The sequence below is a fragment of the Arachis ipaensis genome, chromosome B6 (assembly GCF_059453495.1).
Source record: "Arachis ipaensis isolate K30076 ecotype BB chromosome B6, ASM5945349v1, whole genome shotgun sequence".
In the NCBI taxonomy this organism is placed as follows: Eukaryota; Viridiplantae; Streptophyta; class Magnoliopsida; order Fabales; family Fabaceae; genus Arachis; species Arachis ipaensis.
In genome coordinates this window covers 125,107,776-125,125,209 of record NC_142441.1, presented here as the reverse complement: position 1 = coordinate 125,125,209, position 17,434 = coordinate 125,107,776, and the positions used below count along the sequence as shown (strand labels likewise).

The window sequence follows — 17,434 nt, the reverse complement described above, 5'->3', positions numbered from 1 at the left end:
AAAGAGAATTATGATTTAGCCTAGTTTCTTAAGAAAAGTATTCTATCTCTTTTGGGAGCGAATCATTTAGAAGAAACTTATGTTTAAGGCTGTTTTAAATATGAAAATGGTTTATGTTTTAGGAAAATTGTCTTGAGGATTTTCAATTGAAGGAGTTTCAGTGACTTTGAAAGAACTTGAATTTCGATTGAAAAGTCTCATTTTACAAGGTCTTAGGAAAAGTTTAAAGTATTCTTTAAATTCTGAGTTGGGAAAAACTAGAACAATTTCTGAGCAGCTGGAAACGCTCAGGATTTAATCATGAAATTGGAGTTGGTTTTGATTTAGGTAAAAGAGATGGTTTCTTTGAAAATTTGTTCGGAGTAATTGATACACGACTTGGTTTGGCTTAAATCCTCTTTTTATTTATTCAAATCAAGAAATTAAGATTTTAAAGATTTTAATCAATTTGAGGAAATGGGTTAAGTTATTCTCCTCTAAAGTCTTGAGACTTGCTGAGGAATTTTTATTACTACATCCTGTTTTAGGATGAATGATTTTGAATCTTTTAGAAGAAACTTTTAATTTGGTGTGGTTTTTGAAATATTTTGGGAAGATGTTGTGGATGGTGACTGTGTTTTAAAAAGGAGAATTTACATTTGAGGAAAAGTGGTTTGTGAGCTTGAAATAATTTGAGAAATGAGAATTTTAAAGTTAAGACAGAGATGGATTGATTTTGGTTTTCAAGTAAAGAGATTTGAGAAAAAGTGGCTTATGGCTTGAATGATGATTGATTTGATATGAATTGTTAATGAAGTGCGAAAATGATGATGAATAAATGAATATGTGGCTTTTGCACTTCTTTTATCTGAGATACGAGTTTTTCTGGGTAAAGTACCGTGGCTTGCCACCACGTGTTTTAGGTTGAGACTCGATACTCTGTTAACCCTACGACGTAAGAGTGGCCAGGCACTTCTAAATTTACGGGAATGGTACCCCCATTGAGCGATATATATATATACACTCATGGGGATGCGCGTCGGGGACAGTCCAAGGATTTAGCAAAACCGGACTTGTCGGGTTGGCATGATAACCGACAGATGAGACTCATCAGCCATAGGACAGGCATTCATCATATGCATCTATGTGACATTGTTTGGGTGTGCATATTGTACTTGGTGTGCCTATGTGAATAATTATGTTTAATTGCTAATTGCTCTACTTGATGTAACTGCTTGATTGTGCTTGAACTTTTCTACTTGTGTTTGTGACTGAAACTTGGTTATATTGTAGTGTATTGGCTGTTGTTTGGATTGTTTGGGCCTAGGCTATGGTTGATTATAAGATGGGCCAAAGGCCGTGTTTGATTTGAATTTTTTGTTCAGAAGAGTATGAAAAACTAAACTGGTTCAGCATAGATTTAATGAACCTCTGCTTGGAACAGGTTGGTCATTCATGCTGTTTAGGAAAAACCTTTTGAAAGGCTTTTGAATTTTGAAGAAATAACAGTTTTCTCTTTCAGAAAAGAATTCAGAGTTTAATGGTAAATCTTTGGTTCTTTAGAAGAATGCATAAGACGGTTATTAATCACTATGCTTTAAAAAAAAGTTTTATTTCACGTATTCTATTATAGTAATTCTCTAACCTCATAGTGAGAACCTGTGAGGACGATGTTCTCACTCCCCTACAGGTCTTTTTTTTTAGGTTATGGGCGATGAAGTTCGAAAGAACTTATTTACTCATTTTATGTTTTAAACTTTGTATTGTATTAGTTACTTTTTCCCTCGCCTTATATCATTACGAGTTTTTTTTTAAGAGGGATAAAAATTTGATTATGTAATGCTTATAAAATTATATATATATATATATATATATATATATATATATATATATATATATATATATATATATATATATATCCTTTGTAAGTATTGATATTTGTATGGATGTAAATTATTTATTAAAAAGTATTTTGAGCGGTAATTCGGTTTAACCTTTAAACAGACTCATATTTTAGTATTAAATATTTTAAGCATCGTCGTAATACTCGAGCTATCAGAGTAGCGCATTTGAAAGCGTGGCATTTTGATAGTTAGGGTGTTACACCTAGAGTTTCGGTAAAACCTTTAAATGAATTATTAGTATAATTTAAAAATCAATTTAAATTTATTATTTTTAATTTAATTAAGTATGACTATAATTTTTATCTAATATTTAATCTTTTCAACATTTTTTTATTATGATAATTATATAATTATATTTATATTAACTTATTTTTTCAGTGTACCTTTGAAAAGAAATAAAGTAAGTGAATTGTCCAAACTTTTAAAAGTGAAAGTATACGATGCAAAGAGAAAATTTAAATAAAAAAACATCTTTAAAAGTTTTCTAATGTATTGGAAATAATATAATTATAAATAAAAAGGTATTGAATATTTGTTTGATCTACTAATTTATAAATATTATAGTCTCATTGCACATTTAAGTCCTTTCGATAATTAAATTCAATTAAATTGGCTCATGATTAACAAAAATTAGTGTCATTAGTGAGACGGTGTTAGACACCCTCCAACTCTTCACAATCGCGAACATTCGTATCTTATACTTTTTAATATCAATACCTTCTTTTTCTTTGTTTGTTTCTTCCTCATCGTCATTCTTTTTTTGGTGTTGTTGCTGCAGTTTTTTTTTTTACTTCTCCTCCTCTTTCTCTCCTTGATAGTTTTGCAACATTATTATGTATTTCTTCTTTTTTTTATTTAATTTTTTTATTTTTATTCTTATTAAAAGAATAAAATAAGAAGAATTATAAAAGAGTGAAACAAGAAACAAAAGATGATCAAGAAAAGAAGAGAAAGATGATAATGACGATGAAAAAAAAGTAGTGAAGTTTTTGAGTTATGCAAAATTTATCAAAAAATAGAACCAAAATTTTTTAACTGACACAAGAAATTTCACAATTTTGATATCGAAATTTCATAACTGTAGTATAAAAATTCGTTAACTGTGTCATTTTAACTAAATGATGCACTGATTGAACGAGTTGGGTGGTATTTAATTCATATATAAGATTTAGCCATTTATTTATCATTTACAACACAAATTGATATATTTTTTATTCCAAAATATATTTAAATGTATTTTATTGGTTGAGCGAGTTAAGGTTTTGAACTCATGATTCTTTAAACATTTCTTTTGTTATTACCTAAATTTTATGTGTTATTTCTTAACTAAATGTTATGTTTTGTTATCACTAAATTGATTTTGTGATATTAAAGTAAAGAAGAAGATGAAGAATTTTAAGTTATACACAATTTTTTAAAAATTTCTTAATCGTAACATAGAAATTTCTTAACCATGTTATTTTCAACTAAATGAGGCACATTTCTTATCATTGAACAAGTTCGGCATTATTGAATTCTTATATAATATTTGCCATTCACAACACAAATTAAGGGTAAAAAACGCATTTAAGTCAAGGAGAGAAGTTTATTACGCATATAAGCCAAACAAGAATCTGATACAAGAATCAGCCAAAGCACACTTTAATGTAATTCGAAACAACTTTATTCGAATTACATTCCTTAATAATTCGAATCAATACAGCTCGAATTATTCCTAACCATTGCGTACAAGTAATTCGAATCAACTTAGAACGAATTATAAAAGCATAATTCGAATTGTGTCAATTCGAATTAGTAGGAACACGTGCGTAGGAGGAAGTTCGAATCAAATTGATTCGAATTACTCACATTTTGAATCAAATGGTAATTCGAATTACACATTGTACAATAAGATACTAGAAAAAATATTATATAATATAAAAAAATATACCAAAAAGAAGTATAAAACAAGATTATAGTAAATTAATTTTAGTATAAAATTATTAAATATAAATTAATTTTAACTCCTATTAGTACATTGAATTAAAAATAACATATAAAAATGTACTTGCATTTATTAAATTTTAATAACATATAAAAATTTAATGACTTTTTAAATATTTTTTTTATAATAGGAGTACATTTTTATATACTTTAAATACTTTATATAAAAATGTACTTGTATTTATCATACAAAAATAAAGTGTTGTGCCAATATAATAACATTATAACATTTTAAATCAATTTTTTTCTAGGATTTTAGATTAAAAGCAGCACATGAAAAAATATTATTGGTATTTTAAAGCTAACTTAATTAAAAAAGATAGAACTGTAATTTTTTGGATTTTATGTACATAATTAGGCTAATTTTTTTTAATATTGATCAAAGATGTGTGTTACACTATGTTATTTGGTTTCAAGTAAATTTTACTCTACTATATTTTTTTTTACTTTTCAAAAGATACAAATCTAAAAAATTTTATAAAACGTCAATGATATTTTCTTTTAAATTAATTTATAAAATTTTTTAGATTTGTGTCTTCTGAAAAAGTAAAAAAAAATCATAGTAGAGTAAAACTTACCTAAAACCAAATAACATAGTGTAACACACATCTTTGATCAATGTTAAAAAAAATTAGCCTAATTATGTACATAAAATCCTAAAAAATACAGTTCTATCTTTTTTAATTAAGTTAGCTTTAAAATACCAATAATACTTTTTTATGTGTTGCTTTTAATCTAAAATCCTAGGAAAAAAATTGATTTAAAATGTTATAATGTTATTATATTGGCACAACACTTTAGTTTTGTATGATAAATACAAGTACATTTTTATATAAAGTATTTAAAGTATATAAAAATGTACCCCTATTATAAAAAAAATATTTAAAAAATCATTAAATTTTTATATGTTATTAAAATTTAATAAATACAAGTACATTTTTATATGTTATTTTTAATTTAATGTACTAATAGGAGTTAAAAATAATTTATATTTAATAATTTTATACTAAAATTAATTTACTATAATCTTGTTTTATACTTCTTTTAGTATATTTTTTTATATGATATAGTATTTTTTCTAGTATCTTATTGTACAATGTGTAATTCGAATTACCATTTGATTTGAAATGTGAGTAATTCCAATCAATTTGATTCGAACTTCCTCCCACGCACGTATTCCTACTAATTCGAATTGACACAATTCGAATTATGCTTTTATAATTCGTTCTAAGTTGATTCGAATTACTTGTACGCAATGGTTGGGAATAATTCGAGCTGTATTGATTCGAATTATTAAGGAATGTAATTCGAATAAAGTTGTTTCGAATTACATTAAAGTATGCATTGGCGGATTCTTGTATCAGATTCTTGTTTGGCTTATATGCGTAATAAACTTCTCTCCTTGACTTAAATGCGTTTTTTACCCATAAATTAATGTATTTTTTTGCTCTGAAACATATTTGAATGTATTTTGATCGCTAAGTGAGTTAAGGTTTTAAACTTGTGATTTTTTAAATATTTTTTATGTCATTTACCAAAAATTTCTGTGTCATTTCTCACTAAATGTTATATTTTGTTATTACTAAATTGATTGTCTGGTATTAAACTAAGGAAGAAGAAAAGGAGGAGGCCGAAATTTTGAGTTATGCAGAATTTATTAGAAAATAGCACGAATATTTTCTAACCGTGACAGAAAAAGTTTCTCAGTTTTGACACTGAAATTTCTCAAGCGTAACACAGGTTTTTGTTAAGAGGGTAAAAGAGGAAGAAGAAGATGAATATCAGAAAATAGTACCAAAACTTTTTAACCATGACACAAGAAGTTTCTCAATTTTGACACCAAAAATTCGTAACCATTACATAAAATATTTTTAACTAGTCATTTTTAACTAAATGATGTACTTTTCTTATCATTAAACTAGTTAGGTGGTATTGAATTCATATATAAGATTTAGTCATTTATGTGTCATTCACAACACAAATTATATTTTTTATTTTAAAATATATTTGAATATATTTTATTAGTTGAGTGAGTTAAGATTTTGAACTTATAATTTTTTAAATATTTTTTTGTTATTTATCAAAAATTTACGTGTCATATCTAACTAGATGTTAGGTTTTGCTGCTACTGAATTAATTGTGTGGTATTAAACATTTAAACTAAAGAAGAAGAGGAATTTTGAGTTATACAAAATTTTTCAAAAAATAACATCAAAATTTTTTAACTATGACACAAAAATTTTTTTAATGTTCTTTTCTCCTATATCTTTCTAATTCTCAGCAACTTAACTAAGGAAAAAGATGAAATAGAATTCATCAAATTAGAAGAATGACATAAAAGTTATTTGTATGAATTTACATAATATACCAATTATTTAGATCATTTACATATTTATCCATACAAAGTTAAAACATCATCCATGTGATATAGAGAAATTTTAGGTGACCAATATCTTTTTAAATATGTTGGTGCGAATTGGTATTAATTAAGAATTGATAAAAAAAATACATAGTTAGTGCCTAGAATTTCGGTAAAATCATTAAATAAATTATTAGTATAATTTAAAAGTCAATTTAAATTTATGATTTTTAATTTAATTAAGTATGAATATAATTTTTATCTAATGGTTAATCTTTTCAATTTTTTTATTATAATAATTATATAATTAAATTTATAATAACTTATTCTTTCCGTGTGTACCTTTGGAGAAAAAGAAAGTAAGTGAAATGTCCCATCTTTTAAAAGTGAAAGTATAGAATGCAAAGAGAAAATTTAAATAACAAAATATGTTTAAAAGTTTTCTAATATATTAGAAATAATATAAATAAAAGGGCATTGAATATATGTTTAATCTACTATTTCTTAAATATTACAGTCTTATTATACATTTAAATTTTGTTGACAACTAAATTCAATTAAGTTGGCTAAATTTCAACAAAAACTAATATCATTAGTGAGAATGTGTTAGACACACTCCAACTCCCACTAATGGGAACATTTGTGTCTCGTGCTTTTTAGTATGAATACATTTTTTTACTTCGCGTTCCTTCTTCTTTTTCGCGTGTTTCCTTCTCATCGTTGTTCTTTTCTTGTTGCTGTTGTAGCTGCGGTATTTTTGCTTTTCCTCCTCCTCTCCTTGGTGGCTTTGCAACATTATGTATTTCTTCTTTTTCTTTATTTGATTTTTTCTTTTGTTTCTTATTTTGAGTAAACTACCGTTTCTACTCATGAAAGTTAAAAACACTAACATAGATGTCCATAAAAGATGAAAATTACCATTTATACCCATGTAAGATTGACTTTTGCAAATAAAATTATTCAAACCCCAAATAATTACATAAAATTTTCAAACTACTCTTGGTGAGTCTCATCCTCCTCAATTCTTCGACTATAGATCTTTCCTTGTGTCACAACTCTCCCTCCTCCTTCTCTTCTCTCACTCTCTCATCCTCTAACTCACTCACTCACAATCTACAGCACCTCTGTCAGCCGTGAACCATCACTGCCGCAGCACCATTCCTCTCTCTCTCTCTCTCTCTCTCTCTCCCTCTCTCCCTCCCTCCCTCCCTCCTAAATGATGCACTTTTCTTATCATTGAACGAGTTGGGTATATAAGGTTTAACCATTTATTTGTCATTCACAACGCATTGATATATTTTTTTTGTTTTAAAACATATTTAAATGTATTTTGTTGGTTGAGCGAATTAAGGTTTTGAATTTGGGATTCTTTAAATATTTCTTTTGTCATTTACCTAAAATTTGTGTCATTTTTAACTAAATGTTATGTTTTGTTATCATTAAATTAATTATGTGGTATTAAACTAAAGAAGAAGATGAGGAGTTTTAAGTTATGCAAAATTTTTAAGAAGAAGAAGATTAGAAAAAAATGGTGACGAGAGAAAGATGAAAAAAAAGGAAGAGGAAAAGAAAGAGAAGCATCAATCGGAGTGTGAAGAAGAGACACATAATAAGTGACACTTGGATGTAAAACACGTTATAACAACTTAGTTGAACTTGATTAAGTATTTTGTTTGGTTGTAAATTTTTTTTTTTAAATAATATGCCTTTCTTATTAGTTATTATTATAGTATTATTTAATATTTCTTACATAGAAGTGTATAATCATATTGGATAATTCAAAAAAGGTAAATTAACTTTTAAATAATTATATTAATACACTGATTTATTAGTAGTAGTAGTAGTAGCAGCAATTTTTGGAATTACGACTTTTACCTAGCTCAATTACTATACTGATCACTTATTTTCACTTATTTTTTCTTTTGGTGACAATACTAACTACATTATTAAACAATACTCTCAATCAGGCACTTTTCTCTAGTCCTTTTACATGCCGGTCTAAAATTGATACTTCTTGATCAAACCAGGGCATTTTAAAAAATATAAATGGAAAAGAACAAGGGGGCAAAAAAAAAAGCAGCAAAAAGTAAAGATGAATAACTGAGCTTTATTTGAAACAAACTAATTAACAAATGACACTAACTTGACTTGAACAACTAAAAGGTGAATTATAAGAGTTCCCTAAATAAGTAGATACTTGTGACTTGGCATCATACCAAAAGTTCCTTCACTAGAATGTAGCTTCTTTATGAGAGAAATCCAGAAAGGTACATGTAGACATATATAATGATATAGCCTCTAGGGAAGACTAGAGTTGAAGATTAGATCTCATGGAAGCAAAGAGAGCCCTTTATTTGGAAAACCAGTGTTCCCTTTATTCTATTACATTCTTGAGCTTTTGTGGTAGTAGAGCTTGAAAATCTGCAACCACTTCTTGATCTTTGGCTAAATACTTAACTCAGTTCATTCACTAGATGACACCAAGTTCAGGACCATTATTGACCAGTCTCCAACACCAGAGACATGTTAGGAAATGAGTACATTTGAAATCCTAAAGTCATATACAGTGCTAGCAGGGAAGACAAAAAAAATAAAGGAACAATCCCAAATGCTAAGAAGATGGAAACTAACACTTCTGATTTGGGAAAATTTTAAAAAAATGTACAGTTCAACTATCTGTACATACTAATTTACACTGGACTAAGAAGTGAGAAAAGATATATGCTAAAATGACAAGGTCCTGAGCAGAGGAAGAGCACGAGAAAGTGCATTCTCCTATGCCATCTTAGTGAGATAAATTAGATGGACACTCTTTAAGATTGCTTCCTTACTATCTTCACACTACTGTAGAAGCGCTTGAGATCCTTCATGGCCTTTTCTTCAATCTGAATGGAACGAATTGAGGATGGTGTGTCCACTTCAGGCTTGAACCAGCGGCTCACCAAGGTCGACTCGGATGGTGAGCCTTGACCTGTTGCAATGGTGAATCCAGCTGTGCTAGTCTTAGGACTGTGGGAAACGCTTTGGTGTTTCTTTCCCTGTGTTCAAGGGCAAAGTCCTCAGTCAAACACTAGGATATATACTATGAGATGCAACAAGGTACCAAACCATAATAATGTATAAAAGCTAATGGATCACACAACACCAAAATGCCTATCATAAATCATATCTGCATTTATATGATTTATATTTAAATATTTTTTAAACAAAATAGCAAAGTGCAATTTAAATTTGTTATTAGGCCACAAGGTTTTTACCCCATGATTTAGAGCAAACAGATCAGTCACAAGAAAAGACAATGTAGTAGAGGCACAAAAAGGGAAGCCTTAATTCACAAACCTGTTGCATTTGGATGTCCCTGAATGATGGCCGAAGTTGAGGAGGGGTTCCTGAAGCAACCCACGGAGGTGTACTTATGTCGGCATCAGATACATGTGAACCACGCGTTGGGGCAGCAGGGACAACAGGTATTGGACTAGAAGGAAGAAATGAACTCAACTTCACTTTTCCGCTACTGCCAAAATCAGAAAGATCTTCAACCTTAGATTTAGTCATAGATAGCTGGTTTCCCTTTATTTTGCTCTGTTCATCCTGGATATCACGAAGTGAAGCAGAACCCTTCGTAAACTTTGCCCCACCCCATGCAGGACCCTCGTTCCTTGGCATTGGTGTAGGAGGAGGGTTCACCTCCTCTGGAACATCATCAAGGGCTCCACTCAAAAACATTGATAGCCCACCCTTCTTATTCTTCTTCTTAGAAACTTTTGGTGTTTGTCCCTTGCCTTGCAGCAACTCTATACCATCTTTCTTCTGCACTATCAGGTCTAGATCTTTTGCAGTTGCACCTTGGTCGGTTGTGGTTTCTTCAGCAACCTCTCCCACCTATCAAATGTAACACTTAATTTTCAGAAATCTAACGTGAAAGACACTATGCAGAAACTAATCAAGGTGTTGACAAAATAAAAATGACGTCTAGTTTCTAACATGAATAAGATTAAACAAACCTTAGACTTAGGAGCCACCATGATGTCAGCTTCCAACAAATCCTTCACAGATTCAGTAATCACTTCACTTGCAGAATACAAAGATTCTACCTCTGCTTGGATAACACTTGATTTATTGCTCTTTCTCCTCTGTTTTTTGGATACTTTACCCTTTTTACTACCTTTGCCTTCTGGCGATGGTGACGGAGAAGATGATTCCTTATTTTGCAAAGTCTCAACAGAAATACCTAGTTCTGCAAGCGAGCTCTCGAGGGAAGACTTGGATTGGATCTTTAAGATCTGCTGGTCATCGAGGAAATGTCCACTAGATTGCTTAGCTTCAAGCATCTCAATCTGCTGCAGCTTCTTTCTTATTGCCCGAATTACCTTGGAGGTTTCTAGATTGGGGTCATCCTTGGGCTGTAGAAAGGAATCTCCTCTTTCATCTTTCTCCAATTTCAACACATTCATTTTCATGGGTTTATCGCGAGTCCTTTGAAACTCTATCTCACTATCATCCTCTTCACTGTTGATGATGGCAGGGAAGGTTGCAGTAGGAGTTGGGAGGCGACGGTGTGTCCAAGGCTCAGAAGATCTCTGGTCCAACAACCTCTCAAGGTTAGCCAGAATATCTGGTGCTGTGCTTGCCACAGCATGCGATGAAACTGTGAATATAAAATCAAGGTTGCGCATCACAATCTCCTGAAACAATAAATAATAACTACTTTAGTATAATAATCCCACCTTGCCACATGGGAGTTATCAAGATAACCATAACAACAGTGGCAGAGCCTGGTTAAAGCAAAGAGGGGAGATGTCATTCCCAATCTTCAAATTTTCCATATAAATTATTTGTGATTTTAGTTTGGCACCCCCTCAATATTTTAATTTTGGCCCATCCTCTTTGTGAAAACTTAAGACCTAATGTTTTGTTGGCCTCCCTACAAAACTAACCTAGATCCACCCCCGCATAACAGCAAAGTCAACTTCAAATATCACAGTACATTTTTTTATGATAATATTTTCCATATCTGTCCAACTCAATGATACAATAAATATTTCATGTTAAATTTTTTGATAAAGAAACATTAAATGCATTTAGTTTCATTATTATTATGTGTTCCATCAACTATGACTTCAGAAAGACATCATGTTTGATCATTTATATTTGTTAGTAATTTGAAACGCAATAAGATCAGTACCTCACAATACTTTCTCAATTCATCTGCCCCAAGAGAATCGGCAATCTCCAGCAGTTGTATGGCATTTCGTGGCTCCACTAAACATTCTGCTGCTACTTTTTCACAAAGGCTTTTTAAGCTAGGTACAGATTTCTGCCCAAAAGTATCATTTTGTACACTGGATACCATATTATTTGATTCCATGTCATCAAATAAAATGTCTTCATTTAACTCATCCATATCATCCCTATTATTTAACTTGGGTTTTTGCGAGTCCTCAACACCAGTGAGAGGATATTCAGGATGGTACAGCGTAGCCACTATTAGTAAATGTGTTTCACCAACAGAAACCGAAGTAGCCTTCTTTACACCATGCAACCGAGTTGCAACAAGTGGTTTATCCTTACTTTTCTTCCCATCCCACAGGTAAACATCACCAGTACCCGTAACTGCAGCAGTCCAGTACTTTCCAGCAGATATGCTCACCATATTTCTTCCGCACATAGAATATAGCTGTAAAAAGATTTAAGCGAAAAGAAATAAGAAAACTGTTCTATTAAACATGCTTGTTTCATGAATACCATAACATTTGATGGGAGAAGAGAAATTCAATGAATAGAAACCTGTTGGGATCTGAGATTGGGATCAGATGAGACCCAATAAAATAATGCACCGTCATCTGTGAGTGCCATGCTGTGTACCATTCCCGCAGCTATAGAAACTACCTGAAGTCGTTCCATTCGATGAAACTTTAAAGGAGTGCTCCCACACTTTTTCAAGTTCCTAGAAATCACTACACGTTTTGGAGTAACTAGTCGATAACCCCAAGTGTACACCTGAAAAAAAAAGGGGGGAAATTAAAACCTAAATATGAAAAGAAAAACACATTCCGTAATAAAAGCCACCATGATAAAGAATTTTAAGTCCCATATCCATGCACAAAGAAAAAACCGACTTTAAGTTTGGAACACAGTTTTTAGAAAGAACATTAATTCCCCGGCCCAAAACTGGATCAGCTCTAAAGCTGAGAATTCCAAAATGTTTTTAATTAATTCAATTGTCTATAAAAACAATATAAACATCCATAGCTATAACTTTGTTCATGTTTCAGTGCCCCCTCACCTCTGTATTTCAATAATTCTTAGGAAGTTACAAATTAATCCGTTCAAGATGAAAAACAAGAATTGTAAAACACATGATGCTTGATGAGGAATCAGGATAAGTAACAGATACAATGCTTTACGTAAGAAAATTTTGAAATAAAAAAAAGGAATAATATAATTACCTCTCCGTCAGATCCTAATACAACTGTGTGATATTTTGCAGCAGAAACCTTGGTTAAAGTCTTTCCCTTCAAGGATTCAACCACATGTGGGGTGTAATTAGATGCTGAGTTTGAGGTTCCATACCCAAGCTGGCCCTCTCTATTTGAACCCCAGGTAAAAACTTCACCTAAATCAGAAACTACAGCTGTGTGCTTGTTTGCTGCAGCAACAGCAACAATTTTTGACCTTAGAGCACTCACTCTCCGAGGTGTTGGTTGTGTATCAACAGAAGTGTATCCCAGCTGTCCCTCTGCACAAAATGAAACAAGAGAATACCGACGTTAACGTCATTTTGATTCCAATGCATCAAAATTAAGTACTAAGAAGACAACCTAATTCTCTCACAAGTAACTCGTGATGTGTAGAATATTACAATTCACAATTGTAGCCAATGAAGGGAAGGGCAGGGATGCAGGGAAAAGGATTTAATTGCATATATTTAATTAATTTGCAGTAACAAGACCCACAGTTGATATGGACACAAGTTCCGTCAACTTTTACCTCTATTGGATCCCCAAGTGAACACTTCCCCACCCTCAGTAGCAATAACAGTATGATGCTTAGCTGCAGCGATTGCCATCACTCTGCGGGAACCCAGACCAGTAGTCACCTGGCGGGGAGTGATGACAGCAGCTTGACCACTGCAATCAGGATAGCAATATGAAATCTGATTGAATATAGTCCAAAAGCATAAACAGGTAACAGTGGTAACCTGCCTCACCTAGAAAAGTTCCAACAAAAAAAAAATTGATTTTGTGACTATTGCTAAATCGGATTAGCAAGCAAGCCGATCAAAGTAAATTCTCACTTGCTCTTGCTGGGAAATTTGTGTGATAAATTAATAAGCATCAGCATTTTAATTTGTTTTAGAACAGGAACAAGAAAATAATTCAAATCCTCAACAAAAACTTGAAGCATAATTGTGTATGATTTGAGGCCAAACAACTTTATATTCCAAAAAGGAAGTCCTACATCCCAACCCAGCAATGCTTAACCATGAACTTCTTTAACACCTAGAAAGTAAGGAGCATTTAAGGAGCCAAATTGACATTTAATCAAGAGAAGGAAAAAGGACAAAAAAAAAAAGAGTCCAAGGTGTACATTACTAATAGAGAACCTACTCAATGTAAATTACCCCCATATTCAATCTTAATAATAACCAAGGAAATTATCTATTCACGGCAATACCAACACTTACAGAAAGCATCATCAGGCTTATTAGAAGCAGACCATATACCTGTGTATGTCAAAATCAGGGTGCCCTAGACGGCCCCCCCTTCCAAATCCCCAAGTATAAACTTCTCCACGCGCAGTAAGTGCCACACTGTGGAACTTTGCTGCAGAGATCAGCTTTATGAATGAACCATTAAGTGAATCAACTTTGCAAGGTAACTTTTGAATGTGGGCATTTCCAGTTCCAAGCTGATAATTTGCACCGCTTCCCCAACTAAAGACCTCAGTAGCCACTAAAGATGAACCAAAAATCAAGTTTTATCCTCAATGACAAATGTCTATTGGCAACAACAATGCTATCTTAACAAAGGAGTCAAAGCATGTGAATTTATACCTGACTTGCGATCATTTCCAGAAACCTGTAACACAGGACCAGATAGAAGATCTACAGGTACTCGAGATCTTGAATCCTCCAATGTAATAGAAGCACCATGCTGTAGAAGGACACTTGCCACAGCAAGATGACCAAAATGTAGAGCCCTATGAAGGCTACCCCATCCTGATTCGCCATCCTGAAAATGGAAGGGTTCAGAATTGATGGATTTGAAGAACCAAAAGCACAAGGGGCAATCCAATTAAAAACTGCTCAACTCTGCAGATATCATGAAATGGAAATTATTTCTCAAATTGGACGAAAATTATAAATTAAAATCTGAAGTGATGAAAATTTTCTATATTAAACTTTTAAGCAAAAAGGAACAAAGTCACTTTTGTCAGAAAAAAGAAATGCTGACCTGACACAAATGCACCTGAGATCATTTTTTAATTTCAAGAGGCTAGCCATGAGAAACAGAGATTGGATGTGAGTTAAACATAGTTTTCTTAAACATTGCAACATCAAGCTTTTTGAAATTTGAATCCAAGTGGCAAGATTGCTAGCTCATAGCAAAATTGGTGGCAAACATTGGGAACTTATTGGAACATTGTGATTATATGAGTGTTAATTAAGTCACATCTTGAAACATTGATAAAAACAATTCACCAAGAAATAATAAACAATTTCTATAACAATAGAGAATATCTTTTGCAGACGTTTCATTCCTTAAAAGACTTTATAATTAAAAAGCAATTAACTCTCCCGGGAACTAAACATAAAGAGATGCCACTGAAACCAACCAGAAAAGAGCGTAAACAAAAAATTCAGAAAACAGAAAGTCACAGAAAGTCATCATACTCGAGCATCAGGATCTGCACCAGCTGCAAGAAGCCTCCTGACAATGGGAATGTGATTTCTCCAAATTGCAAGATGAAGAGGAGTCAGCCCAAAGGAGTTCCTCACATTGATATTACCCCCACTCTTCTTCAATAATGTCAAGACCGTCTCTAATTCATTTACCGATCCTTCTCGCACAACAAACCAGAGATCTTTCTGGGATCCGGCAGCTGAAGTTTTGCGACCACCTGTTGGCAAATTCTGCTTCTGTGTTTGTGGAGAAACAGCTATTTCCATTATTTGAGGATGGGGAACCGATGATATATTAGCTGTGTCACAATATTTTATAGGCTTGAAAGATGACTCAATGGCTCAGCTGTTTTGTTCCCCTACTCATATAATGTCAAAGGCCAGATTCTAAGTAACAACTTGTGCTCTACAAACCAGACTACACTTGAATCCCCGTAAAAGATAACACTGGCCTTGAGTCTATAACTTGATTTTTACTAATCCATGGTAATTTGATATGGAAATCCAAAACATCAACGTCCAGTTACAATTGGCACCAACTCTTCGCTAATCTACCACCAAGATTATCATTGTCATGAACTTTATGTAGCAGCCATCGACAAATATCAGCGCATTTCAATGATCACAGGGAAATCTACCACTGAAAGCAAAAATGATAAGTTCATTTATTTGGTATACAAACCACTCAGGGGAAAATAATAATACCCAGGCACACAAACATGCACGGAAGATACAACTGAAATCATACAAGCTTGTAAGAATCAGCAGATCAAAACTCAAAGAAGTCTTAAAATTGAAGCCACTAAAGTGATCCTTTGGAGGAAAGAAGAAAAAGGAGGCACAAAGCAAAATGTACTATAAATATATCACCAAAACAAGATCACAAAGTAATGTACTATCCATATAAACTATAACAAGATCAAAATGAACTCCTCTAGCCGGAATTTAGAGTTGAAACGGTGAGAATGCAAGATCCACTGATTTAGTAATTCACATGGCTAATCATCTATTCTATTCTTCGTGTAATCATAATCCAAAAAAAACAAAGGCATTGTTGCAACCCTTTGGTGCAGGAAAAAGAACAAACATTTGGTATGCAAAAGTTGGAAAGCAAACAAAATGAAGGAATAGAAGTCAAATGAGATTATGAAACCAATTACATCTGACAGGTTTCCTATTTGATCTGTGCAAATGATAACTCATTCCTTGGTGATTCTTCTACTTCAATAAATACTTTTCTTAACCTCAACGATTAGTAAAAGAATTGAATCGTGAAATGACAACAGAATCAAGAGAAAACACAATGTTGGAAACAATTAAAAACTTACACAGTTCCACCAACACAAGTAAGAAAACGAAAAAGGCAAACTCGACAAAATTGAATCAAAGGGCTCAGAAACAGAACAAACAACAGCATCGTATCACCGAGCCCAAAAAAAAAAAAAGAAAGAAATTTCAGCTAGATCGCCAACCCTAGATGAAAACTTCTCACAGGAAAAAAAAAAAACGAAAATTTTAAGAGAGTTGAACAAAGAAACCGAATCAAATGAAAACAAAACTACAAGCAAAGGGTAAAAACTGATCTAACAAAAATGGGGGAACAAATGTGTCAACTAACCTCGTAGCGTGTTGGAAATTGAACGCAAAACAGTGAGAAAAGATCGTGAAGTTGTTCTTGAGAAGAAAGAGTTAAGCAGAGAGGAGAAGAGAAAAACCAGTTTATAGAAAAGAGAGGAATGGCGATTTTTTGGTGTAACAAAAAGAGTATCGAAACTCAGAATATACCCTTTAGCCAAAGCATAAAAATGGCTTAATAAAAATAAAATTATATTTTGTTTTCTCCGAATGAAATTTAAAAAAAAAAAGGTTTAATATGATATTGCATTGGTTTTTCAAACTGAAAATTGGGAAATTTTTGGAAAGCGAGAGAAACGGAAAAGGCGAGAAAAAGAAACAGTCTTGAGTGACGAAACTACCTTTTAAGTTTTAAGTGGAGGGTAATTTCGGGGTTTCGGATAAATGAGTGCTTGGACTGAAACGCCCCTGACTCGGCGACCACGAGAGGAGAGAGAAAGAGTGGTCATTGGTCATTCCAACGAAGAGTAGGTCTGAGTTGTCGCTTCGACCACAGCCCGTGTTTCTCCGCAAAACAAGTGTGAGACCATACAACACATGGCACTTCCAGAATTTGCCACGTGGTCACAAAGATCCAAGGATAAACTAATCATGGATTCATAACCACGGTATACACACGGTAAATAGATCGACAGTAATTACAAGGCTCCGTTAATTATATAAGGCTCC

General features: G+C 32.4%; 1 protein-coding gene across 2 annotated transcripts; it reads right to left on the bottom strand.

Annotated features, from left to right (window-relative positions):
- Positions 1 to 8,556: 8,556 nt before the first annotated feature.
- On the bottom strand, positions 8,557 to 17,091 carry LOC107604987 (ankyrin repeat family protein / regulator of chromosome condensation (RCC1) family protein). Of its 2 annotated transcripts, none has more exons than XM_016306718.3 (11): positions 16,749 to 17,091; positions 15,122 to 15,770; positions 14,282 to 14,459; positions 13,952 to 14,180; positions 13,216 to 13,355; positions 12,675 to 12,964; positions 12,013 to 12,225; positions 11,411 to 11,902; positions 10,230 to 10,910; positions 9,565 to 10,107; positions 8,557 to 9,263 (listed from the first exon to the last, which is right to left on the bottom strand). In XM_016306718.3, the coding sequence occupies exons 2-11, from the start codon at positions 15,395 to 15,397 to the stop codon at positions 9,039 to 9,041; spliced, it is 3,267 nt and encodes a 1,088-aa protein (XP_016162204.1). In that variant the 5' UTR covers positions 15,398 to 15,770; positions 16,749 to 17,091; the 3' UTR covers positions 8,557 to 9,038. The 2 variants fall into 2 exon arrangements, with proteins under 2 accessions (XP_016162204.1, XP_016162205.1); XM_016306719.3 differs by having other exon boundaries at positions 15,122 to 15,764; positions 16,749 to 17,085.
- Positions 17,092 to 17,434: the final 343 nt, after the last annotated feature.

Excerpts from the sequence above, each read along its gene's own strand:
- LOC107604987 (XM_016306718.3), bottom strand. The coding sequence starts at position 15,397 with ATGGAAATAGCTGTTTCTCCACAAACACAGAAGCAGAATTTGCCAACA. Across the intron at positions 14,181-14,281 it reads TGGAAATGATCGCAAGTCAG|TGGCTACTGAGGTCTTTAGT; the intron begins GTATAAATTCAC and ends GTTCATCTTTAG. Across the intron at positions 9,264-9,564 it reads GGGACATCCAAATGCAACAG|GGAAAGAAACACCAAAGCGT; the intron begins GTTTGTGAATTA and ends CCTTGAACACAG.